Below are 27797 nucleotides of genomic sequence, written 5' to 3' on the forward strand. Positions count from 1 at the left end.
TTGTGAGAGAAAAAAAATGAATTCATAACTACTATTATGAAACACCACGAAAGCATACACTAGCTTGTATATTGTACAACGAGTTAAATACTGTGCAAGTGTAATATTGAATGAGTATACGTTACAATGTTATTTCAATGACAACTTCTATCAAACAAATCTAAAAGGATATCGATTGGATTCAAAGTAAGTAATGTTTAATATATTTCGTATCAAGTGAATTGCCATTGCCGGGTTTCTTTTCCGTAACAGCAAACATAAGTTAACTATTTAGCGTTCGTTTCCCAAAAAAAAATGTTATCAGTCGTTGATGGAAGGGGGCCATATGGTCATTATCACAAATAGTACACACGTACGTACACGGGTAGTTGTTTTTTTTTTTATTAGATAGGAGAAATCAACAAACCTTTTTCATATACTTTTAATTTAATAAATTTATAGTTGCTAAAAATCAATGAGTAGGTATAGGTAAAATATATCAACGAATTATAATTATCAGTTATTAATAGTTTTACTTTAATAAAGTTTACCAAAAGTATACAATATCGTTAAATTATTAATAAATATTTTTATCACTCAATAGCGAATATAGTGTTAAGAAATAATATTTAAGGTTAACAGCAATTGATCTAGTATTAAAAATGCGTATTTATATTGTACAGTAATATTAATATATACTGTTATTATATTAATGTAGTTATTATAAAAATAAATTAAAAATACTGAAACCATTTTAGATTTCTTAAAAACATTCATTTTACTCATTTTATCCATTTATTATTAAATCTATATAATTATCTTAATACATTGGTATTTATATTCCGGCGAAGTTTATCGTTAAAATGTACAGTAACTTTACATTAAATTAATATTTTTAATACTTCATTATGCATTACAATATTTAGTATTAATTTGATTATAATATAATTGTGCAGGACAATATACCAATAATACGGTTATTTATAATTCAATAATATTATGATTCACTCATAATGTGCGATACATATTATTTATTTAAATGTTAATTTTAAAAATATTTTTCTTGAAAAAACAGAGTTATTACTTTGAATTTTGAATCTATTTTGAATCTGTAATATTTTTTAAATTTTTCATTACGCGTTTATTTATCATTAATATTTTTTGAAATTTTTTATAAATATATTTTTTCAAAGAAATTTTACACTTTAAGTGAAGTACATTTCTCTTAACATTTATAAAGACTCTAAAAATGCATCAAAAGTTTCATGCAGCGTATAATTTAGTTCATAAATTATGTATCATGTTAACCTTTGGAGATTTAATTATTTTTAAATTAAATATTCAAGGTACCATTTGTATCTGTATATATCTCCGACCTTTGCTTAGAATAATTTTTATTTGTGGTGATTAGTATTACTTACATGTTTGAAAAAAGTACAACTATGATACATCAATTGTGATGACCTACATAATACTCAGTCTGTTATTTAAATATAATGATCCATTGAATCCTTATTTCTCTATAACTTACAATTAAAAACATATCGATTATTTGTATTGTTATCAAGTTTTAACCCTCTGTATGTGCTCCATCAGTAAATTGTCATAGGAGTAAAATTAGTAAATGATAATCTCTCGATCTTATAACCATATACCATTCCACTGTAGTTTAGGGTCGTAATGTCTAAGAAAAGCTTTAGAACTATTTTATAAATAAATTATATACAATAATATATAAAATATATTATAAATTAATTTAATGTAAATTAGATTTACATTGAAATTATCTTAGAATAATTGAATGCAAACTAGTATTACATATATATGATAACAAATTTTAAAAATTAAAGTACTATAAAAATATTTATTCATTTTGAGTAAGTTTAGTTTATTCATAAATAGTCAACATTTTCTTAATTATCATTATCATAATATTGATGTCTTTCAAAATTATTTGCAATTCAAATATATTGTAGTGTAACCGAAGTATCTCGTTTGCGTTTATTTAATAGTTACTATCACAACATTTAAGTGCTTATGTTTTGATTTGGTTCTTTCAAATTGAGATTTAAAATATAATTAATTTTCAAATAAAATATTTTTGATTTTCATCAAATATGAAATGCACAACTTTTAATTAAAATGTTAAATTTGATAATAACTATTGGTTATAATTTGAAATGTTAACAAATACCGAAACTTAACGATATATTAAATACTTATTTACAAGAGTATAAAATAAATAAAATGCTATCATGTAACATATTTCCAATCTGTGTTTTTTATATTGTACATTTTTAATCGACATTCAATATTTTAATTAACAATTATTTTGTAATGGATTATTTAATGGAATAATATATGCTTATTCACAATTATTTTAGATATAATATTTTAGGTAAAGTAAAAAAATATTCAAATATCTCAAAATTTGAGTTTGTAGGGGTAGTTTAATTACAAAAAATAATTTTTAAGCGATAAAAAATAGATTCTGTATTTATGTTTAACTTTGGCTTATAAGCGTTTAACATTTTTAATTTTTAAGTTCCGTGGTACAAGACGATCGTACCTATATTAATCATTTATTGGCTCATGTATATATTTAGTGGCGCTGAACAAATTTTTGAATTGTCTTGTCAATACTCACTCAATTTACAATTTATAGTCCATCCCACGATAATATGAGCCACCCATGGACGTACAGAGGTTGGAAGTTTAACCCATCCTAAAAACTTTTTTTAAATTTTAGCATTTAGGTACTTACTCGCATATATCTTAAATAGTAATTAATAAATGGGCAGTATTATAATTTATAGCTTATTAGGTTAATTCACGTATTACTCGTATACTTGTCGTGGTCGTTTCATAATTAATCCACCACAGACTTGAACCTCGAGTTCGGCGCTACGGTATGTATGTATTTATGTGTCTTATGTTTATAATGTCATACGAGTACAAGGTTAACTGTAATTCATTTTACACAAACGTGCAAAAATCTTAAGCTTTGGAATACATATATTTTTTAAGTTTGAAATACATGACATGCGAATAGTTACGATTAGTTTTATATTAAAATGTCTCGAGGATATTCGGTCCTTTTAAAGGTTTCAATTATATTTATTATATCAATGAGTTACTAGTATTAAAATATATGAAATAAATCGAGTATACTCGTGTAGTACACCGAAAATGAGTTTGGACTAATTTACAAAAATGTGATTTATCATGTTTATACAAACTACGAGTATTAGAGTAACTTTTTTAAATTATGTAATCATTAAAAGAAACTTAATGTGTATTCATGGATCTCAGTGCGGTTTATGACTAATCAAAATTTCAAAATAAAATATTATGTAGTTAAAATATACAACTATACTGCCTATTTTTAGAGTGGAATTTTTTGAACCCTATAATCAGGGTTTGGACTTAATAGCACTGAAAATATTAAAATATGTACTATAATATGACCAAAAAAACCTTAAAATATGTTCTATAAATATGCCCTAAAAACAATAAAAATAGCTTCTTCTTATTCCTCTCGCACTTAGTACTCTCTAAGAGTTTTGGCCGCCTTCACAATATCTCTCCATTTTTCACGGTCCTGTACTACTTCCCTCCAATATGTACTCTCAATCTTTCAAGGTCTTCTTCCACAACACCCAACCACCTTTTCCTGGGTCTTCCTCGCGGTCTCATTCCCATTGGTTTCCAGTTTTGGATTGTTCTACTTATATCATCCTCACTTCTCCGCATCGCGTGTCCTAACCATTGGATCTTTTGCCCTCTTATAAAGCTGATAACTGATGCAATTCCCAATTCGTCTTGTAGTTCTTTGTTGTATTTTCTTCTCCAGGTTAAATTGACGCTATCATAAATTGGTCCACAAATTGTCCTCCAAATTCTGTTTTCAAAGGTCCTAAGTCTTCTTTCGGTTGTGCTGGTAGTAGTCCATGCTTCACAGCTATAGGTGAGAGTCGGTCTTATTGTTACTGTATATAGTCTGGTTTTAGGCTTTTTTGAAAATAATTTTGATTTTAAGAACTTATTTAAGGCAAATGCCGCTCTTTCCGCCTTGGCGATCGATAATAAAAATAGCAAAAAAAGAAAAAAAATGTAAGTCAAAATTTTATTAAATGTATTATAGGTATTATTTTATGAAGTAATACATTAATAAAAAAAACTAAAATGACCATATTCTGTTAACAATTTCAAAAAACTTATATGTGGTACGTCTTGTTGTATGTATACCTCAGGAGCGGATCCAGAGTCGGGGAACTGTGGGTCAAGCCATTGCAAGAGGCCATTTATTAGGGATGAAACTGAATTAGAAATGAATACCTTGTAAAAAAAAAAAAAAACACAATATGCTCATAAAAGTGTATAAGTATATTTATATTACATTTTAGAATAAATGATACCACCAATATATTTACGATTAATAAATATAATCCAATTTTATCAGCGCAACAAACGTACGGAATAAAATATGATTTACTTAACTTTCTAACTTTCTACTAAAACGATATAATTGAAAATATAAATTATGAATTGAAAAATTTTAAATTTTGAATATACATGGCATTTATTTTTCAAGTAACTCCGATGGGCCAACTGTTCAAGAGTCCAAATGAAGGTCTAAAAAGAGAAAAAAATTTCCAAGAGGCCAATTTTGTCAATAAATACTAACTGTGGGTCAGCTGACCCCCTGAACTCCCCTAGTTCCGCCCCTGGTATACCTGTTTTACCTTGAATGATGACATCGTTTGTATGTAACTGTTTCTCCGTTTTTAAGTGTTGAGCAACGTTAAACTTTTTGTCACTATTAACTTTACATTCACACAATTTGTAAAATAGAATACTTGCGTCAATTGTAAAAACATCATTGCCACCAAACTCAGACACAAAATATCTAAGTCTCGATAATTCGATGTTTTAACTTTCGGCATTTTACGTTAAGTATCGAAACAGAAAATCAAATAATACACAATCGAGTAATAAACGAATACGAAACGAAATCAAACAATACGGAAAACTGACACTGAATGCATGAATATGTATGATAGACGACAATATATTGTACAATAATAATAAAGTAAAAATAAATAAAACAGATAAGAGGGCACAAATATGTAAATATATAAATATATATATTTGATATCGCCACGTTACTTAAAAATAGATTCTAGTAACGTGTTAAATAGTAGATACCAAATTATTTATCAATTATCAAAATGAAACGAAAATGTGGACATTTTTGGATTCATTTAATTTAATACTATTTTTCATTCAGTATAAACGAGATTTATGAAAAATACAAAATAAAATCATGTTTATTAAAAAAAAATATCACTTAAAAACTTAAAAAATAGCACTAAAAATCTAAAAAGACTTAAAATATGCAAAAAATAGCAAAATAAAATTTCTAATTTGAAGTCCCTGGTTAATAACACAAATGAATACTTCACTTTACTATCTTTATCTTTATACTATAATAAGTAGCAAATTCTACTCGTATAAAATCCGAATCCTGCTTATAATATAACGAAAAAGCGTATAGTTAAAAAAAATCTTGTAAACATTATAATTATTAATATAAGAATTTATTTGAAATCATTATAATTTAAATATTAAAATACCTATTCGACTTCATTGGTTATGTGCAAGGCTCGGGACTTAAAGCATTTGCTTATTTTTATGATTTGACATAAAATATTACAGAGAGTTATTGAAGTGTATGGCATGTTATAACACGTTCAATTATGTAATTTGAAAGTGCTTTTTTTCCTTTTTCCGACAATTTTTTAACAAAATGCTTATTTCCTGTTTTTCTGATTATTTTTGCTTTTTTGCACATTTGCTTAAGTATAAACGATGGGGTAGGCCACGGACCTAACCCAGATTTTTTCAACTATTTATAAATATTGTTTACATTTTATTTTTCAGAAAATTCCTCGGAAAATTCATAAACAATAAGGCAAAAATCTCGAAAGTCAAAGTTAGACTTTTTTTACAATATAAAGATTTATTATTTTTTTTTTTTTTTTGATTTTTCGATTAAAAAATCATAATATGGACTACATTTATTTGTTAAAATATTTTTTTTAATCTTTAATTATATTTTCAGCACAGTTAAAAAATATGTTTTCCACTTTATCAAATTGATGTAAAAAGAAAATTTCGAAATTTTTACTAATTTTTTCCTATCCTAGGTAATTTTTTTTTTTATTAAATATTTTTGTTTAAATTTATATTTTTTAAATGCTTATTTAAGTGCTTATAACTTTTAAGTGCTTTTATAAGCACTTATTTTAATGATTTTAAGTCTTTTAAGTCCCGAGCCCTGGTTATGTGTTTGAATTAAGGAAATTTGAATCATTTTAATTTATATTTTATTTCTAGTGTATAAAAGTAGGTATGCTCTGACAACATTAACAAAAATAAATTGAATGTCTTAAAATATTTAATCGTGATGAAGAGTATTTTTTTCCTGTGCATGGAAAATTGTATATCAAATATATTCAACAACTAACACAAATTGTTTTCCATTACATCAAGTTGACTCCGGTAGAAATGTATTAACCGCATATCAAATTGAAACTAAACCACACTATATATGAGTTTTTATTCTGTCATATTTGTCCTTTCATCCATATATATATATATATATACGTAATATTTAGACGAATTTATATCCGAGCTGTTGTATTATAGGTATAAGCCTTCAGCTATTACGGTGACATGATTGCATATTTGGACTTATCCCTACTTATTATAAGAAAAACAACTAGACGGTATTTTTCTATTATAAATTGTCCCCTTAGTTTTTTTATGTTCTATATTTTCCTTCAGTGTGCTCCACAGTGGGTCAAAAAGTTTTTATTTCGGATTGCCTTACAGTAAAAGCCGATATTGTCTCACGCGAACGTTTCCGGGTGTGTACTTGTGACAACGGGCATATTGATGCGGATTGTTACACCATGTACAGGCACGTGTATTTGTGTGTGAAAAATTATACCAGAAAGTGTGTGCTTAACGCGATTTACGAACAAGGCTTCAGCACCTTGCCGTACGGCTTCGGGCCCACACGCTCAACGACCCTTTTTTCTACCCCGATCTATTTTCACAGTCTAATTTACACACACAAGTCAGTTTATTTTGAATAGGTATGAGAGTGCGGACGAAAACCAAATTGACGAACCAATAAGTGCGTCTATTAGAAATATACAAAAAAAAGGTTTTTTACCAAATTAAAGTAGTTGAACGGACTTAAAACACGGTTTAACAAAATACGATGCTTTAATCGAGCGTGCAATCGTCATGATTTTTTCAAGTAAACCTATTAATATATGATATATTTACACATCCTTTTTTTTTATGCCATACTTTTTGAAATAATTAACATCAGTAATTGATAATTAGTATCGTGTTCTAATCTATGCTCGACAAAAAATATTATTTAACTTGACTACTTATATAACAACAAATTTAGTTTTGTTCCAAAAGAGAAATTTTTTTTTGCCAATGATTGAATTTTAAAATTTAGATTATCGTACTTTATCGATTAAATAAAAAAAAAAAAACTTGTTTCAATATGAATGCACAAAAATTACATTATTTTGAATAATGAAATCCGGCAGACACTATTATCATTGGAAGAATAGTTAACATTATAAACAACCACCACTGGGTGCTATAGACAGACAACAGTACCGTCATATAGAGACGAATAATATACTGTCTCTGAAAACAATCTCGAACATAATATAATACGCGTCGTTGTACCGAATATGTAAAGTTTTAAACATAAATAAAGAGGGACGACTATTGGAAAAAAATCGTATATTGTAGCCTAATATCGACATAACATAGTCGCAGGAATAAGACTATTTATTTGATTTAAAATTGGTCCAAGGACATAGAGATGACCGTAATAACGATACAAAACGATTCAGACATTGTTTACTCGTATATTCGTCGAGGGTACACAAATGCGTAACGTACATTATTATGTGATGTACATAATTTTCTCGAACGGATGTTAGCTGTAATCGTTGACAGTGTAAAGAAAAAAAGTCAATGAATATAATTCAATGTTGACATAAAATACAATCGATCGTATTAATAAATATACGAGTATACACATGGTTATAAAAACCATATCTTTAAATACGATTTTCGTAAAAAATAAAATGTGATTTTTTGTACACATTGGTTTCATAATAATGAAAGGGTTTTTTATTTTTACATCTGTACCCGTTCTATTTGACCATGACTAATAAGAGTATCACTTTTAATGAAAATAGAAAAACTATGTAGGGCGATTTTGGAACACTACAGCAATCGGACAACTTAGTGATGAAAACGTAAAGAAAAAAATATTATCGAATTAATACTTGAAAGAATAAGGAAATAACTGATTTTTATTTTTAATGTAGTGAATTTAAAAATTCTATAACTCGTTTTTTTTCCGTTCTAAGGATTGAGAATAATAAAAAAATACGGCTTAATCCTTATTCGGTACTAGATGTAGTATTGTAGCTCTATGCTAGCAAATCACGATTCAGGAATTATTAGATTTTTAAAATTACAGAATAAATTTTTATCGAAATTCATTAAATTGTTCATAAATATACTCCATTGATTTTTCCATATTTAAAATGCAAAAAACAAAAACATTTTCATAAATAGAAATCGAATTTTCTTGAAAATTAGTTCATTTGATGTAAATGAAAAAAATTAGATGTTGAGTATATTTACTGGAAAATATATGTATTACTCTAGGGATATATTTTATTGTATATCAAATAGAACAAAGTTAAAATTTAAATATCCAATACATAACAAATAATAAAACAACAATATTTGGTATTATAATTATTCATACTTAATATGACTTAATATGACTCGTGACCACGCCAGTGAAGCTTTTGCTTCTGAAAATGTTATCAACAAGCTACTTTTATAGAACTGTTTCTGTTGGGCCAGAGATTCACTTTGAATTTTGAACAATGTCGTCTTAATATCAATAAAACTAATTGAATATTAAAACTAGAAAATTTATTTCTGCATTCAAATGTATGACTAATATATTTTACTTTGATTTTATATTTATCTGTGTATCTATGTTTAAATTGACCACTCTTGCTCAAAATATGATATTTCAGAAATTACCATCTCGAGTTAAAACAAAACTCTGATAGTATCGAAATAAAATCAAAAAACATTGTAAAATACTCATAACTCATTGTAGAAAAATGTCTTTTATTTTAGAAAAATTATTCTTAAGTCGTAATTATTAAAAAGAATTTATAATTATTATTTATGATTTATAAAAGATATCAGTAAACTATTAACCCTTAAAAGGCATTAAAATATTAAACCTTTTGTTATTAAATGTTAAATGTGAAATATTCCTACAAAAAAATAAACATAAACATAAACATAAATATAAAAATGAAAAATGTATGATAAATGATGTAACAAAACAAAAACGGAATTAGCTAATCATAATTTTTAACTTTGTAATTTTAGTACTGCAACTATTTATTTTACAATTTTATAATCTTCTATGTTAATGGTAATTTGTAAAAATTATATATTTAGTTTTACATAATAATATACGAGAGCCAAATTGTTTCTCAAATCGTAGTACAAATTTTGTAGAAGTAAAATATTCAAATAAATCTTGGATAACCAATAAAAGATATAAGTTATAATGATAGTAAAAACATTTAATTCCAGGTGTTGTAGATGTTAATTCTAAATACCTCCAGAAGCCATATATGAATCTAATAGTGTTAATGTGGTGTAGTATAACACTTTATTACACGTGTAATCCTTGCTTTCAAAAAAAAAAAAGTATTTTTTACACCAATTATTTGCTCCAGTTATTTATTGAAAAGTTTTTTTTTTTTTTTTAGTATTTAAGTTTATCTTTTAGGGAAGATGTAACACATGTGTTAGTAAATTATTTGAAATTGACATTAATATCGAGTTCAATAGTTAATTCGTCTTTATTTCATGTTCATGAATTTTATTCTGAAATCGAAATAACTGAGATACAGATCTAATATTTATCATTGGTCATTATTATACACGTTTTTCATGTTATTGTAGTTTTACAAATCAATCGATTTTTTAATGTTTTTATTTCATAATTACTGAAAATGTTAAGGTTGAAATGTAATTTTTGGCATAGCATTTTACTGATTTTTTTCTAATTTATCCTATTTTTTACATATATATAATCACACGTCATTTTCTACTTATTTTTTTTACAATAATTGTATTTTTGTTTCGTTAGGCAACAAATAAAATTGTACATTTAATTTTTTATTAATTTATTATGCATGAATTTATACTCAAAGTTAATTAGTGCAAAAATATCCAATGTATATACGATATGTAATACACAGTTTTCCAATGCGTTAAATGTCTCACTCTGATGATTATTAGTAAAATTTTAACATGTATCATAAAAAAAGAACGTATGAACGTACTTTATGTGCTGTTTACTTACCGTTATTACTTTCATGTATAGCCCATTGTGAAAAAAAAAACATTTATAAAAAAATAATAATAATGTGATATTTTTATTGGTTTTGAAAAATAACTGCAATACGTTTCATTAGAAATAAAATATCCTTTTACCATCATAACGTATTGAAATTTAAAATAAAAACATTTTTTTATTTTTTTTTTATCAGATTCTCATTTTTTTGCGCAGTGTTTATTGAATTTTGTTTCGGTATGCGTCTGTACACATAAGTTTGTGTGTGAGTGTGTGCGCGTGTGTGTGTATGCGTGCGTACGTGTATGTGTGTATGTGTGTGTGTGTGTGTGTGTGTGTGCACGCGTGTGAATAATAATATAGACATTCGGATATACGGATGTTCATATAGTCAGCAAAATACGATTTTTAAGACGTTCATTTATTGAACACGCATTGATGTTGTCATTTCCTGTAGTTGAGCGCGGTCATTATAATAGGCTTGCTTGAGCGGAAAACGCCAAGAAAATGAATTCTTTATTTTCATTATAAAGAAATGTAACGTTAAACCGTTGCTCGTAGAACGCCCATAATGCAACTTTGATTTAAAGACTATTTGTCAGCAAATTTACGCTGGACAGGGTTCATTATTTTGTTTTTACGAAATCGACGATTAATCAATAACAATATTTCTCGTCCGGACCTGGAGACTAAAATGGTAAAAAGGGATATATTTAGATTGAATTTTGAAAATCACTGATATTTCCCTAATGTCATATTGCCGTAGAGTATATTTTTGAATTATAACTCGGAACGGATCGGATCGGACTCGGAAGTGTGTGAATAGACCTTTATGTGTGTTTGTGATCTAAATGTATTAAATAGTGTGTTAAATTATGGCCAAAATAAAAAAAATATGTGTCATTTTTAAAGTCATTTTTGTGGTAAAATTTATTTTTTTAAAATTATTTTTTTATTTTTTTAAATTTATTTTTTTATTTATTTTATTTAAATCCGGGCCCTAATTATAATGAATATGATTGCTTGTTAGCAAATACGTGCCTATACATCATTCGAAGGTGGGGATTTAATATTTTTAGCACAACATATTTCAAACGTATTTTTTTCACAAGATAATAATCTTGGTAATTGTGTAGTACTAGGTAGATCGATAATGGATTGTATGAATAACCATGGCAAATGTTTATGATATTAAACATAAATTTAATAAAAATACTAAGCAATATTTTTTTTCTAAAATCTTTAAAATGTTGAGGACTTAAATACCCAATTCTCCTCTAGACACGCCCCAGCTTGTTAAACGGTATTATAATTTAAATTGTTAAAAACTACCTGAACATCAAACAAACATTTAACATTTTAGAAAATATCATGATTACGTTTTAGTTAGTTCAACTGAAAATTGATATAAAATAACAAAAAATGTGTTAGGTACTCTCGTTTCTGGTATAAATATCAAAAATGTGTCTAAACATAAAACATATAATTTAAAGTATGCTTATTTTATCAAACATTTTTATGGCATTTTTTTTATATTAGAATAATTATTTTAATTTTATTATATTTTTTGACATTATTCATAGTATATCACCGATTATAATATTTTGGTAATATTCATTTTTTTTTGCGAATAGCTTAGTTTGCAAAAAAATAAAAAATAAAATATGGTGTAATATAATATATAATATATACATATAAATCTTATGTGAAACTATTAATATAATAAATCAGTAGGTGTTTTATGTCAGACAGTGTTATCCCTGAACCTAAAATCAATGAATTTTACTATAATTTTAATAAAATTGTTCTCCAAGGCTACACGGATAATCACATTAGACAGGTTTAAGTTATATAATTAAATAGTTATACCATGTGCATAGTGACGTTTTTAAAAATATATAAACCTAATGAGGTATCACTGATGATTTATAATGGTCGTAGTTAAAATACGACTATTAAAACCAACACATGAAATTAAACGATTATTTAATTTACTTTTTAATCAATTAAGAAATTGGTAATAGTTTTATCTAATTTGACCTAAACTCTCATCGATGAATATGAAAAAAATAAATAAATATCATAAAATATGATCTGTATACTTTGTAGATGGTGTTCTAATTGTATGTAATAACCGAGATATATTTAGGTAGTATACATTGATTTTGATATTTTTAAACAAATAAATGTTGCACGTTACACCAACATACTTTTACAAAAAAAAAAAAAAAAAACAATAGAAATTATCTATATTTTAAATGCCAGATGTCATAAGATGTATTTTCTAAAAGACAATAAATGCATAACTATTATTCAGATAAAGCATTCACGTACAATATTTTGTGCATGTTCTTAAAAACGAATTCGTATGAATTAATAAGAACGGAAATAAATCAATAATAATAACAAAATTAAACTTAACATTGCAGCAGTAGGTAGGTATAAAGTGTATGGCCATAAAGAATAAGATTTATACAATGTAAATCGTAGGTAAATAGTAATATTAAAAAAAGTTGTTTAGTACATTGTCATCAAACAATAATTATCAATATACGCACTTAAAAAATATTATCATGTACATTTATAAATTTTCTTAAAAATTAAAATTTATTTTTTTTGTTGCTTAATAATCCATAATTAGAAACCACGTCGTCGAAAATCGATCATTTACTAATGTGATAAAACAATTCAAACAATGCAATCAAATATGCACCACGACCTTTTTTGAAAATTAAAACTATAATTAGTATTCAAGTTGTCTAATTATCAGTGGCGCCCATAGGTTTTCCGTGAACTAGTGCAGTTATAATAATAGGGCCCTAAATTTATTTTGGTCTACATCCATACGACCATATTCGTTTAATTGAAATAATTTTTTTTCCAGATACATTTTCAAATACATGTTTACCTTAAATAAACTTAAAAATATTACGAATTTCTGTACAACATTTTTTATAAGGGTTTGAATTTAAAATTTTACAAAAAAAAAAAAAAAAAATTAGCGGTTAACATTGCTCAGGGCAATTTTTTAAATACAATAAATTTGAAAGATAATACTACAACATGCATAATAGTTGGAGATGATACGCTACAAATGTGGTAATAATTGTTCGTGTATGCATTAATGAACAACGTAGCCATTTTGAGTATATATGTAAAATTTCCATAATGCATATATATAAATGTTGAGTATTTTTTGTATTTGTATCTACAAATAAAAGTATAAGTAATTTCGATAAAAATACTATTTAAAAACACATTTATTTTGATGTGCTCGACTTTTCAATCGCTCTGTATGTAAATATGTGTACATTAAAAATATATATTTAACAGTTATTAATAAAAAAGCCCATAGCCTGGAATATTTAGAGTTTAGACTCGGATGATGATATTTTAAATAGTGAAAATCTAAAGAAATCCGTTAAAAAATAATTTTTATTTTGACGTAAGGTTTTCTGAATGAGAGCAGTCATGTGCATTTTAAATTAGATAAAAATACCTTAACACGACTTATAAAACGACTAAAGATCCGAAAAACGTAAAATAACATTTTTTTTATTGGGTTCTCAAGTAATAGAAAAAAATTATAAGCTATTGTATATGACGAAAAATTAATCATCATCGTATGATTTTATAATTTTATATTTGTTTATATTCAGTATAACAATGAAAACTTGTAAAATATGAGGAAATATAGTCTTTAGTATATATTTTCACGATTTAAGACAAATATGTTTCTACAATTTTGAAGGAACTATCTACATTTATTTTAGATAAAATAAGAACAATTATTAACTAATTATTTATTAATACAAAATTGATCAGATATAATATAACGACCAGTATACTGAATGTAATATAGCATGTACTGTTATGTAATTAAGGTACTATTAATGAAATAAGTGATAAAAAACAAAAAATTAAAAATATAATAAGTATAATATTTATTTATGTAAATTTAATATGATTTGTATTAGTATGATTTGAATGTGTTTTTAGTACATTATTAGCCATATAAATCTCGCATCATATTTTACAACTATTTTAATATTAATAACAATCGATATCATAAATCGATGTTTATATATATATATATATATATATACATAAATAAGCAATATTTCAATTACGTAGATTCACATAGATTTTTCAAACGTTGTGCAATTATATTATTGTTAATAAGTCATTTGAACTAAAAATTTCACCATATTATCTTACGGACTGCCAACAAGGAAATTATATACATTGATCATGCAGAGCCGTCCCGAAGAGGTGTCTTGGGGGGGATGTCTCAACCCCCAACAAAAACACCAGTCGGCAGTCGGACTTGTTTCATTATGGAATATATAGATTAGATAACGGCGGGAATAATTTTGTTGAATAGTGTTAGCGATAAATTAAATAGTGCTATATTGCTTGAATAGTCATTGCGATTTATACTAATTTTTACGACATAGGATGTGGTATTTGTCTCTTATGAAATAATACGCTTATCAATTCATTAAATATGATTTACTGGTATATATTTTAAATAAGCCTACTATAATATACTTAATAACGATTTAAAAGTCTTTAAAAAATCTTCCGGAAGAAAACTTATTGATATATCTTTTATTTATAAAATATTACATGATCATATTAGTTGTCTTGAAATCTTGAGAAAATAGGTTGGTCGGTTCCTTCATATTATTTAAGATCTGAATTAACCTTTTATGCGTCATCCCTCCTGCAACTATATAGTTTCAACGGACCTATATGTCATACGTTCCAAAACTGTATTGAAATAAATTTCAATTTAAATTTTGATGAAGAATCTAAACTCCGGATTTTATGTCTAAATTTAAAATAGTATATAACCTAGTATATTGTATTAAGTATAATCTAAGGTAAATAAAGAATTTTAAACTAATAACATTTTATTTTTTTTTTAGAAAATATATAATGTAGAAGAAAGAGATTAATCATTATAAATACTATAATACATACTTATAATAATACTTATAATACATTAAGTATTATTTTTATTTTTAATATTATTATTAGGTATTCATTATTACTAATGGCTAATTTTTATTATTTTTGTATAAATGCTGTAAACTCAATTGCCCTATATGGCCGTTAATAAACTATTATTAATATTAATATTAAAATTATAACCATAGTTGATATATGGTTTTTAATTCTGTATAAATGTAATTTAATATTCCAATCTTTAAATAATAGATTGATACATTATATAAAGCCGAGTCTCCAAGCTCAAACTCCACAAAAACTTACTACTTACTTCTTTACTCAAAAAACTCAACATTTCAAAGTAGGGTCTCGTAAATATTACTTTACAACATTTAAATTGAATAATTCGAGAAATTGTCTAAGTTGAATTATTTCCATACCCCTTGGTTCTTAAACTATTACCTTAGCTATACTATAAACTTATCCCGTTGCCATATATATTACATATAATTGCGTACATAAGTATATTAGCTATAATAACGTATAGACGAATACGTTTACTGTTCCTAATTGCTATTGATTATAATTTAAGAAATATATTACTACCACCCTCCTTTCATTCCATTAATTTCAATGTGTAGTAGTACAATATATGATAATGTTAATCGTATAATTTTATGTTTTTTATATGAAGCCCTCATAAACATTACATTGCGTCTACAATGTATTTAAAATAAGCAAAGGCTTCTCTAAAAATTACATGCGTAGCCGTATATGCGTACGTGTATGTTGACTAAAATGATTATAGTTAAATTTACGCAGGAATATAAAGACGCAAACGTACCTGGGGAAACGAATATTCTGTGTTTGCAGAATTGTAAAAATAAAAAATTGTATAATATTGTGATATTAGACCTATTTGATTGACCAATATTTGTTACAAATACTAAATGTATGATTGTAACTAATTTACGTTTTATAACGTACACATACTACTATCTACGTACGTGCTCATATAATATGTACATATATATATATATAAATACATAATCAATTTGTGTATTGGTTGAGCTTAATGTTAAAATAGCACCTACCAAGTGTATACACGAAAAACCAATCGTTTTAATTAAAATCGGACCAGAATAATTATAATTAGTAATAAATATTTATTTAAAATTTTGCGTACAACACAATGTACACAGAATCATAATTTATACGAGTACTTCGTTTGTACGAATAAATTATTAGAATTAATCTAATTCCATCTAAATATACTATATTTGTTGGAACGTATCTCTACAAATATAATTATATATTATCTCTATAATCCCAAATATTAATCATTACACAAATATTTAAATTAAGTAGTACATACTTGTTCCATGTAGATTCTTAGTATTATATAATGCATACAAAAACTATTACTTTTTTCGACAATATTATTCATTAAGTTACACATTTATAAATACTTCTAACATAATAATACATGTATAAAACACATAAACTTATTATACAAATATATTTATTAATTTTATCATTAATATGAGTTTAATACTATTAATATTTAGTTTAAAATTTTAAGAAATATTTAAAATACTAAATTTATATTTTTTTTTAAATGATATATCTACACGTTATATATGATTCACGTGCAATACATAATGTAATCTACCTAGGTCAGGGAAGGATTTATGAGGGGGCTTACGTGGTGATCATCCCCTCCACTTGGGGATTAAATTTCTCAAATCACGATCAAGTCTTCATTGTACTTTATATATCACTCATAAATATTTTTATTCACGCCCTCTTTCCCCTTAATTAAACTATGAATTCACCTCAGACCTAGGTACATCACTACAGCAATTAAAACTTGTAAATATGGAATAAAAACATTGATGTTTATGTATAGGTCACAAATAATAACATGTAGGTTATAGATTTTAGATTGAATAAGTGTAATTAATGTGACACTATAAAGGTTAAATTTACATACTTAGGTAACAATAGGTATAATAGATGTTTGAAAAAACAATTTTTCATTATACTTATATATTCAATACTGACGTGTATTAGTCATCAGTCTTAAAAAGGGTATATACTCGTATGTATATATTTCAGTATTGTTTAGCTTTTTCTAAGACATCATTATATTCCCATAAGATAGGCATATTAGCAAAATAATACTGTTATTTTTTAGGAAATTTATAAATTTTGAAAATAAAATTGAAATAGTGATAAGCAGGGCACGGATTTTTATGTAAATATTTATGTTCTTATTTTTGTTAAAATATGTATTACAAAACGTAAAATATTTAACAAAAAAAAAATTGGTATTTTCCATTAATTTTTAATTATTAATTAATAATTATTTATTTAATCATCTTCATTGTTGTCTTCTTCGGAACAATTGGATAAGACGTACATTTAAAAATTTTCAAATTTTAATGTACGGCGGTTAGATTTCAAAGTCAACTCGCAGCGGCTGAGGCTGCATTACTGAGGTTAATGGGGCATATATTTCATACCACATATATCGGATAATGTTACTTCGATATAATTTGACATATTTTTATTTATATTTATAAAATTATATCTAATAATTTAAATTTTTTTATAAACTAACGTATTACCCAGTACGTAGTTTAATTAATTTTTATTATTACTCCGGATTCTTCTTGAACTTAATTTCATTGAATTTCTGCATTTTCCACTATCGCGAGACTTTAAATTATTGTTAGATTCAATGTTTCTAATATTTTGTTATTTTAACTAACAAAAAAAAAAATTTGGAAATATATGCTAAATTATTTTGCAAGTTATTATTTTACATAATATCAGAAGTAATAGCAATTTAAGTATCTGAATCAAGATTCACATTCAATAAATATATGTAATTACATAAAAATCCGCGCCCTAGAGATAAGTTATTGTATGTTTCAAATTTTTTAAATATTTTCATAATTTTTATGAAAACTAATTAATAAATACAAATGTCAGTTTAAAAAATATATAGTATGAACTAGAACTGTAAATTCGATGCATAAAGATCAACAAAATATACCTACGTCCATTTATTCACTTAAAATTATTAAAATATACAACATAAAACACTAGAATCATTAATTATATATATATGTAAATTATTGTAATATGAAATAAAAATCAGAAAGCAGAATGAAATGGAAATATAAAAAATGTATAATTTTATAAATCTTACAATAATCTTAAATGTATGTGTAATTTCTTTAATTATTTGCAACGATCATTCCATTTTATGACTATTTGTAGACCATATTGACTTGTAGTTTCATAAAGTGTTGAAATTACATTCATATATTATATATATGTACAAAAAATAATTTAGAATGTAAAAGTGAAACAACAAACAATTGTTTCTAAAGCCATTAAAAAAAAAACCACATTGGGTTATCGTACAACTAGGGGCACAATTTCAATGAAAAAACTGGGGGTGTTGAAGCCCTTCAATCTTTTTCATATTCCCTAATGGTTATAGACACCCACAAACCGTACAATTCAACAGTTACTAAAATATTAGGTAAATATATGAATATTTCTATATTTAAATTGTTCACTTTGATTTTATATTTTTATTGTGCGTATAACGAATTACTTGTCTGTAAACACAAATGTTTTATCATATGATTGTTTTTAGATTCTGACTGAAGCGAAGGATATTATAGTTTTATAATGATGTTTGTATTTTATTTGTTAAATACTTTTTTGGATAGAAATACTGGTTCAAAAGTTTTTTTGGGATTAAAAAGATTTTAAATTGGCATGCGGTGGTACTTTAGATAGGTCATTTTTTTAAATCTTAATAGTTTTTCTAGACGTGAAAAAACTGTCCTAAAATGGTAAAAATACGCTGTAAATAAGACTTTCACATTTCAAATTTTAGTTATCTAGTCATAATTCCAAAAGTAATGTGACTAAAAACTTGAAAATTTTACCCTATAGCAAAGATATATTTTTTCGTATTTTGAAATATTTTCGTATTGTATAAAAATGTATATATTTATACAAAAAACTTAAAAACTATTATGTTTTTCTTAATATAATGAGTAATGAGTATTTAAATGTAAACTAACATAAACACATTTGGGGGTGCTAATTTCGAAAATGGGGGTGCTAGGCACACTCAAGCCCTCCCCTTCCCCACAAATTGCGCCAATGCGTACAACATAATGCCTAATGTGGCTTTTTCCACAACTGCTCACATAACAAAAAGATGGGAAGAGAATTTTCGATGCAATCACAAACTATAATTTATAACTAGGGCTCGGATTTAAATTTCAAATAGACTAATAATAAATGTTTGACAGGTTAGGCGTCTAAGAGCGGCTTTTGAACGCTGTTTGTATTTTTCACTCACACAGGCGCGCGTGGTCGCGTGTTTATGCGTGTGGTTGGACGCGTCTGTGGCAGTACCGGTGCAGAACCGCTGTCGGAGTGGAATCGTCCCAGCGGCCGTGGCCGTGTGGTCGTCGGTCGGCCGGCAAGCTGGTCGCCACGTGCATACGTACACGCGACGGGATCTCGAGTTTGAGGCGGGAAAAAAATAAGGAGCAAAAGGATTGAACGGCGAACGTCGCGGCCGCGGTCCTGATCCGTCACGTCGTTACTCGATCAGCCGCGGCAGCGAGGTGTTGTCGTCGTCGTACCCCAGAGCCGGCGGAGGGGCGGTCGCGCACGGCGCGCCAGCCAATGAACGCGCGCCGTCCCACCCACCGACCGGGCACCCAGCGCCGCGCCGCCGTCGATCGCGATCGCGCGCGCTGAGCCCAGAGCCACCGACGGCCGCGGCATTGCGGAAACTGCATCGGTTACGTTCTGACGCCGCGGCACCTCAATTCCGAACATTATCGCGCGAGTGCACATCACTGCGTGTATAAACTGTTCTGCCGTCCGGCGGGTGCTTCAGCCCGCGCGTTTGCGTTAAAGTTATTCTTGCAGCTTGTCCATCGATAACGATTTTGGTGATCGTCGCATACCGAAACGCCGAGGTGCGATGTGACACATCGAAACGTTCGTCGGAAACATCTACCGTCGATCATCGTCGTCGTGACTCACGCCGGACACCCGTTTCGTTCTCGTGCGTGTAAACACGCTTTTACCCGTTTTCCGTTTTTTTTTTTTTTTTTTTTTTTTTACCGGCCGACATGGAAGCCGACGACCCACGTCTAGCTGACGAGTACGTTAACGAGTTCGTGCTGGACCACCTGGAGAACGTGGTGAAGCGCGAATTGCCGTCGGCCGACTATCAGCACCACGGCCAGCAGCAGCAGCAGCAGCAGCAGCAGCAGCAGCATCAAGGCGGCCACCACCAGCACCATAACCAGCAGCTGCACCACTACGTCGGCAAAACAGCGGTCGGCGGCCGTTTGCCGTCCATGCCCATCACGGGTGGTGCCCGTAACACGTCCGTGGTCGTCCGGTCGCCATCGCCCCATTACCTGCTCACGCCACCCGGATGCGAGTCGGAATACTCAGCGTCGTCTCATCACCACCGGCACCAGCACCCACACATACAGGCCAGCGGTGGCAGCCGCGGTGGCGGTGGTGCCATGGGCATCAATTGCCTCTCGGCCACCATCGCGGTCGCTGGAGCGATCGGAGGCGCCACCGCGGTCAAAGTTTCCGCGGCGGCAGCGGCCTCTACCGCAGGCACGATAATGTACCAGAGCACGCCGGGCACACCACCGGAAACGCCGCCGGTAAGCACGTCACCGCCACTGGCCATACCGATCCGGCAGCCGGGCTTCATGGACGAGATGACGTTCTTGACGCAGTCGTTGCGCCAGGGACAGGAGCCGCTGGACCTGAGGCCCAACTACGCGAGTTCCGAGGAGATGCTTCAGCAGCACAACCACCACCACCACCACCATCATCAGCAGCAGCAACAGCAACAGCAGCACCACCACCACCAACAGCAGCAGCAGCAGCAGCAACAGCAACAGCAGCAGCAACAGCAGCACCTCAACCACCATCAGCCGGGCCCAACGGCCGAGTGGAACATGGAGCAGCACCAGCACGTGACCGTCATCCAGCCCAGCTCGTTCGGGTGCATCGGCAAGCGGTCGTCGTTCGTGTGCAACGACAGCAGCATGAGCACGTCGCCCGGCGGCCCCGGCGTGTGCAACCTCGTCGAGTCGTCCATGTGCTCGTTCTCGGCAGACCGTGGCAGCCGCGACCTGTCCGACGACCCGATCAACGACGCGCTGTTACTGCAGCTGCCGGTGCGTGACCTCAACAAGCGGCTGCAGGGCATCTCCAAGGAGGAGGTGCTCAAGCTCAAGCAGAAGCGCCGCACGCTAAAGAACCGCGGCTACGCGCAAAGCTGCCGGACCAAGCGCATGAACCAGCGCATTGAGCTGGAGAAAAGCAACCAGGCGCTGACGATCGAGATGCAGAAGATGAGGGTCGAACTGTCGCGCGTCATTGTCGAGCGGGATATGTACAAGCAGAAGTTGGCTGCGTTGACCGCGGCCAGGGATTCCATCACAATCATGGACAGCGATCACTCCGGCTCACCCGAACGCTACCGGTGACAGACGAGGAGGTCGTACGCGTCTTCACTGTGGATATCCAAGTAAGTATATGTGCGCGTGTTCACGTTTACGTACGGGCCGTTGTCGTTGTGCTACATGGCGCAGGCTGTAAACGTAGGTTCATCATGCACATGGTTCATTAGGGGGTCGAAACGCGTACGCGCGTAATCATACGCGTTTTGTAACGGGATGAAAAGCCCTTTGAAATTTCTCCATTGGTTTGGGTCATAATAGTCGGCAATCCTCGAAGTGTAACATCATAATTTGTTCTATAACCGTTGTACATGTTCTGAACAGGTACCTATGGGTACGTGTATTCTAATGGGACATTCGACCGCGTCTCCTCGTTTTACCTCTTTTTCAAATTTGTTAGTTTTTTTTTCCATTTTTTTTTTTTTATGTCCACCCTTATTATACGGCCCCGCAATCGTTTAAATCGCCCGACAAGTGTCCCTCAGCAGTATTGTCAATTTCACTCACGCGCGCGCGAGGAGCCCACCAGCGATGTCTGTAATAAACTGCTAATGTGCTTACGCGCGGATACGGCGGTGACAAACGAGCCTGCCGCGGACGTCCGGTCATTTTTACGCGTGCCAACCGCAATTGATTTGATGTCATTTTTTTTTTTAGTTTTTCAAAAACGACGTGTAAAAACGAGACGGAAAAAATAAAAATTACATACACACGCGAGTATGCGCACTTGCACCGTTATCAGTCATCGTGGCTCTTTTAAAATAATATATTATAATATATCATGCGGATTATGATAATCTTACACCAGATCATACACCGATTTTGACCCGGCGGCGACCACCGATATCCCCTTTATTTTTTTAGAAGTATAACAAGCTGCTTGACCGTGAACGTTGGGTAATTTTTTTTTTTTTTTTTGTGGTTATAATGATATACAGGGAAGAGTTAAAAGAGCGTGTAAACTACAACAATTTTAATTTTAAATTTAAATTAATTATTTGTATTTTTTTCGTAAAGTTCAATCGAAATTAATAAAAAATCAATGGCTTACAAGTTGAAGAATAATCTGTAACTCTTGTTGATTTTATACTGTACCTGACTGTACTCTATTAGTATATTATTATACAAAAATATTATTAATATTAATTAAAAGTTCAGTCAAAACACTGTATATTTATTATTCGCGTAAGAAAATTCTCGCTGTTTAATTGCCCATAGTTTTTCAAAGAACTTTAGAGAATATTCTGAATGGTGTAAAACGTAAAAAATATAAACGCACTATACCATTGGGTATTACACCATTGATAAGTTATTAAATGCATTTATTGTAAAAATATAATATACTTATGTGTGCCTAATGTACGAAAATACAAGTTGTGTACATATTATGCACGTTTTATAAGAATTCGAAAAATCAACTCCCTCGGGGTTATATATATCACTATAATGATATGTTATTGCATATAAAAGAATTTGATTAAGAAAAAAAAACATTATACTTTATTTTTAAATGTAATCCTGCGGTATGGACAAATTACGCATACGGCTTATTTTTGGTGATTATGCATCATGATTTTTAACGTTTTTTCATTATGTATTCTATATTTCTATATATTGAATAATTTTACTTATCTTTATCTTATATAATTGTGTTCGATCAAATAATATGGGTGCAAACTAAATAAATGTTAAAATTGTTTAGAAAATATACAGCACAGTAAACAGTAGATGTAGTAAGAATATTTACATTGTAGGTTATCGATGCAATGTCAGGAAAAAATAACCATCATAATATATTGGACCTTAATATACAGCCGAGATTGAAATTAAAAGTACTTCAAAAAAGTAGTTATTATTAAAATACATAAATATTACGTCTCGGGCGCCAATCGCGTCGTCTAGAGTATTTAATTACGAAAAAAAAAAATTAAATAAACTTATTCGTAAACATAATGTTTCGCTCTATAATCCATATATAGGTTAATACAATCTTGACAGGAATATAGTGTACCAAAAACAAGGCACATATCTAGCCATAAATGTCTTAAATATTACAATTTATTGTGCTATCAAGTACACCATCATATATGCTTCATTGATATCGAATATCAAACACTATAATCGTGCACAAAACGTCTGATACATATATATATACCATTTTTCTTTTCTATCGCAATCTATGAATACAAAATGATTATTGTAATAATATTATGTATATGTACGAAATCGAATAACATCGTTTGGTTGTGGTATACATATACTGCATATCGCAACGTTCAAATCTTTTATTACAGAGATCTTAATTTCCAAATCAAAACAAAACCGTAAAAATTAATTTAACCTCATAAAATAGCTATAGTTAATGTACCAAAAATGCACATGTTAGTATTATACAATAGGTATATAGGAAACAGCGAATTTCGTTCGACTTTCATGCAATCTACCTACAATTTTTTTGCACACCATGGAAATTGAATATCTACGAGTATAAATGGGTAGTGTTACGAAGTACGTTCAAAATTCAGAATACTGTTGTATTGCTGATTAATATAATATTCATAGTTTAAATAAACCAACACACTTAATTAAAAAAATATGGTGAAATATAATTGTTTACCAATATTTCATATAATATTTGGTAGACTTCAAAATTTGCGAAATAATTGTCTGTTTAAATAAAATATCACTGAATTTTAAATAAATGTAATAATTTTTTAAGTTTTTGAAATGTAATAAACGTTATGATAAATTATTTTTAAACTGTTACATATTAAAATAAAATATTATTTATTCGAGTCATGTTTATAGAAAAAAATAATTATGTATACAAGAAAACTTAAAAAACAGTACATTTTTACATAAAATTAAATATTAAGTAAAAAGTAAGATACCTGTAACATTACATCAATCGAATAAAAAGTTTTATATAAAGAACCATAAAATATGTTTATAAGAAAGCATGTTAGTTTAAATTTTGATTTAGTTCCTTCATTTCAAAAATTGTTCTTGTGATAAGCGTTAAATAATAACATAATACGTATACTTCTTTTTTATTCAAATTTTTTTACAGGCATATAACTTTTTATAATATAAATCTTAATTTTAAATCGATATATATCTTACACTGTTGTATTAGCACAAAATATTTAATAATTTCCTGTGGATATATTTAAAGAAAAAAAAATCAAAAGATTTACATTCGTTTTTTTTAATAAGACTATGCATTAAATTTTTTAATATATATTTTAAATGCAAAATTTTGTCATTAAGGGTATACAAATTAACATATTTTATCAATATTTAGAACTCACATTTCTCTAAATTAATTTTAAATTACATTCAAAAATACATTATATTCAGGTTAAAAATTACCTGCTGAAATCGTAGGTTTTCTAAAATTTTAAATATGTTATTAAATTTTAGTTATGTGTTAAAAAAAACAGTCCAAAATCAGTTTAAATAAACTTTTTATTACTACTAGAGTCTGTTCAATAACAAAAATGATACATTGAAATATTTGGTTTTCAGCAAAATATTATTTTGCAAGTTACTGAAATGGATAATCATTCAATACCCAAGTAGGGTAAATGTTATTCACAATTTACAACTTAAAAAATTATATTATTACCTCAGCTGTATATTAAAACCTTGTAATGATGTATAGAATATAACATTTTATACTATGCGATTTCGTACATAGCTGTGAAATCATCGATTTTGACTTTATCTAGATGTTTAAGAAAAAAAAAGTATAGGTAGTGTAAATTTATAGTAACTAATGCTATTCGATTGATGTTAGAGAAGTATATCATCAGACTTAACGTATTTACACACACACACACACATACACATACGGGCATTTTCGTAGACTCCTAGTTTCGCAGTTAACTGCCCGCTCGAGAATTGACCATCAGTAATGACTCTCCATTCAGACCGATCTTCGAGACTAGTATATATATGTACTTAGTGCTAATATGCACTAATTGCGGGCACTGAAATTGGATAGAAATTTTTCAGGGGAAAAAGTTTTATAATATAATATTACGAGTATATAGGTACCTAATTCTTATTTTTTTTCCTTAGGTGTCTACCAACGTCCGTCAACAGTTATGGTTCACGAATTTCACGAACATGAAAACGTAGAAAATAAACATTACTATTACATAAAAAAAAAAAAAGGATAAGACTAATAAAGTAATTTGTTTTGATTTTATTTTATTTTACTTTTTTTTTGTTTTTTTTATTTACATCAGTAGTTTTAGTGCACTTGTATGTAATTGTTCATTATTGTATAGTTATAATATTTATGTGCCATAAAAAAATATATATATATATCTGATAAGTATGAGTTGATGTAAGTGTACTAAAAATAATTTTTAAAGAGAATGTTTGGGACGACGGTGTTCATGTAATATACACAAAACGTGATAAAACGATGGTTATATTAAATGTTTTTACACTTTCTGCAATATGGTACGCTCATTAGTCGTACTCGTACGAATTGTTTGTGCGTAACCAATACAATATTTTTGAACTTTTATAGTCGCCCGAGACCCCGAGACCGTTTTATCTTTACAACAAATACACGTAGCGAGAGCGTACCAATGACATAATGCAAATACATTTATCTTACCCCCGGTACGGCGTCAACGTTATAATTCAAAACCGATGAAACAGTTAGGATGTATTTTACATCGTTCTCGCGTTCGAACACCACCCTCGAATCACCCGCTATTGAACAGGTTTGAATACCGGTGAAATGCTAGAGGGGGGGAGGATTGGAATCGAACGCGCGTCGTACGTCACGTCGGTGCAAGACGTACAAGTCCAGGATCCGCGGGCCAAACCAAATGTTCAGTCCGTTTGAAACGACCATTCGTCTGATCGACACCCAAACTGTAATCGGCGTTAGACCAAAATCCACTTACCGACTCTATTTACCGACCGTTGCACACCGAATCGGTGTATTTTCTATGTTTCATTGTTTGCTCCGATGTCGGTCCGCAAATCGATTTTCGATTTGCGCGCCCCAATCTCAATATTCGACCGACGCTACTCGACGTGAACACACGCGATAAACGTACGACGGTCGATCTCGACGAATTCGGACCCAGTAGCCAGACTCGACCCGCGACACTCGTCCGATCCGAAACACGCGTGTACCGGTTCGACGAGCGACGCCACGGAAAACCGCTGCAAACGCCGTTTTTATCCGATCGCCTGCGCCTGTAACAGGTCGTCGGCGTTTCAATCGCGAACCCATTGGCACGTTTCCGGAACGGTCTCTTTTACGGCGCCCGTTACGCGCGAGCATTTTGCGAAGTACTCTCTCACGCGGTCGTCTCGTCTTGCGCCCCGCGGTACGCAATTCGAACGCCCGCGAGAATCCTTTTCGCGCCACCCGGTTCGGTGTCGGTATCCGCACGCGCGGACGAAACCCAACAATCGGTAACCGCGAACGGTCGTTTTTCCTTTATTTCCCTTTTCCCTACTCGTCCATACTACCATCATCCAATCCCCTTCACCACTAAAACATGAACAACCGTCACCAATGTCGGTACACCGTCTGGAAACCACTCTCGTCAAAACGCGGTTTATTTTTTAAGTAGGTGAACACAACTAATGTACATTATACTGTATATTTGGATAATCAGTGACTTAGTTAAAACATACAAAACTGTCTCGATTGTGTACAGCTGTTCTTTTATATTATTGTTTGTTTAATATAACATATTATTAATATTTTTTTTTATTATTTTTTTTTTTATTATTATTATTATTATTATTATTATTATTATTATTATTATTATTAT

The 27797-nt window shown here is 29.9% G+C and overlaps 2 protein-coding genes across 2 annotated transcripts; one reads left to right on the forward strand and one right to left on the reverse strand.

Annotated features, from left to right (window-relative positions):
- On the forward strand, positions 1 to 27729 carry LOC112694321 (transcription factor MafB). Its single transcript, XM_025569758.1, has 3 exons — positions 1 to 186; positions 19786 to 22052; positions 26068 to 27729. Exon 2 carries the CDS (start codon positions 20623 to 20625, stop codon positions 22009 to 22011), a length of 1389 nt encoding a protein of 462 aa, XP_025425543.1. The 5' UTR covers positions 1 to 186; positions 19786 to 20622; the 3' UTR covers positions 22012 to 22052; positions 26068 to 27729.
- Positions 3586 to 4925, reverse strand: LOC112694330. Its single transcript, XM_025569767.1, has 2 exons — positions 4843 to 4925; positions 3586 to 3940 (listed from the first exon to the last, which is right to left on the reverse strand). Exons 1-2 carry the CDS (start codon positions 4923 to 4925, stop codon positions 3586 to 3588), a joined length of 438 nt encoding a protein of 145 aa, XP_025425552.1.
- Positions 27730 to 27797: the final 68 nt, after the last annotated feature.

This window comes from Sipha flava, unplaced genomic scaffold (genome assembly GCF_003268045.1).
Source record: "Sipha flava isolate LNK unplaced genomic scaffold, YSA_version1 127_pilon_pilon, whole genome shotgun sequence".
Lineage (NCBI taxonomy): Eukaryota > Metazoa > Arthropoda > Insecta > Hemiptera > Aphididae > Sipha > Sipha flava.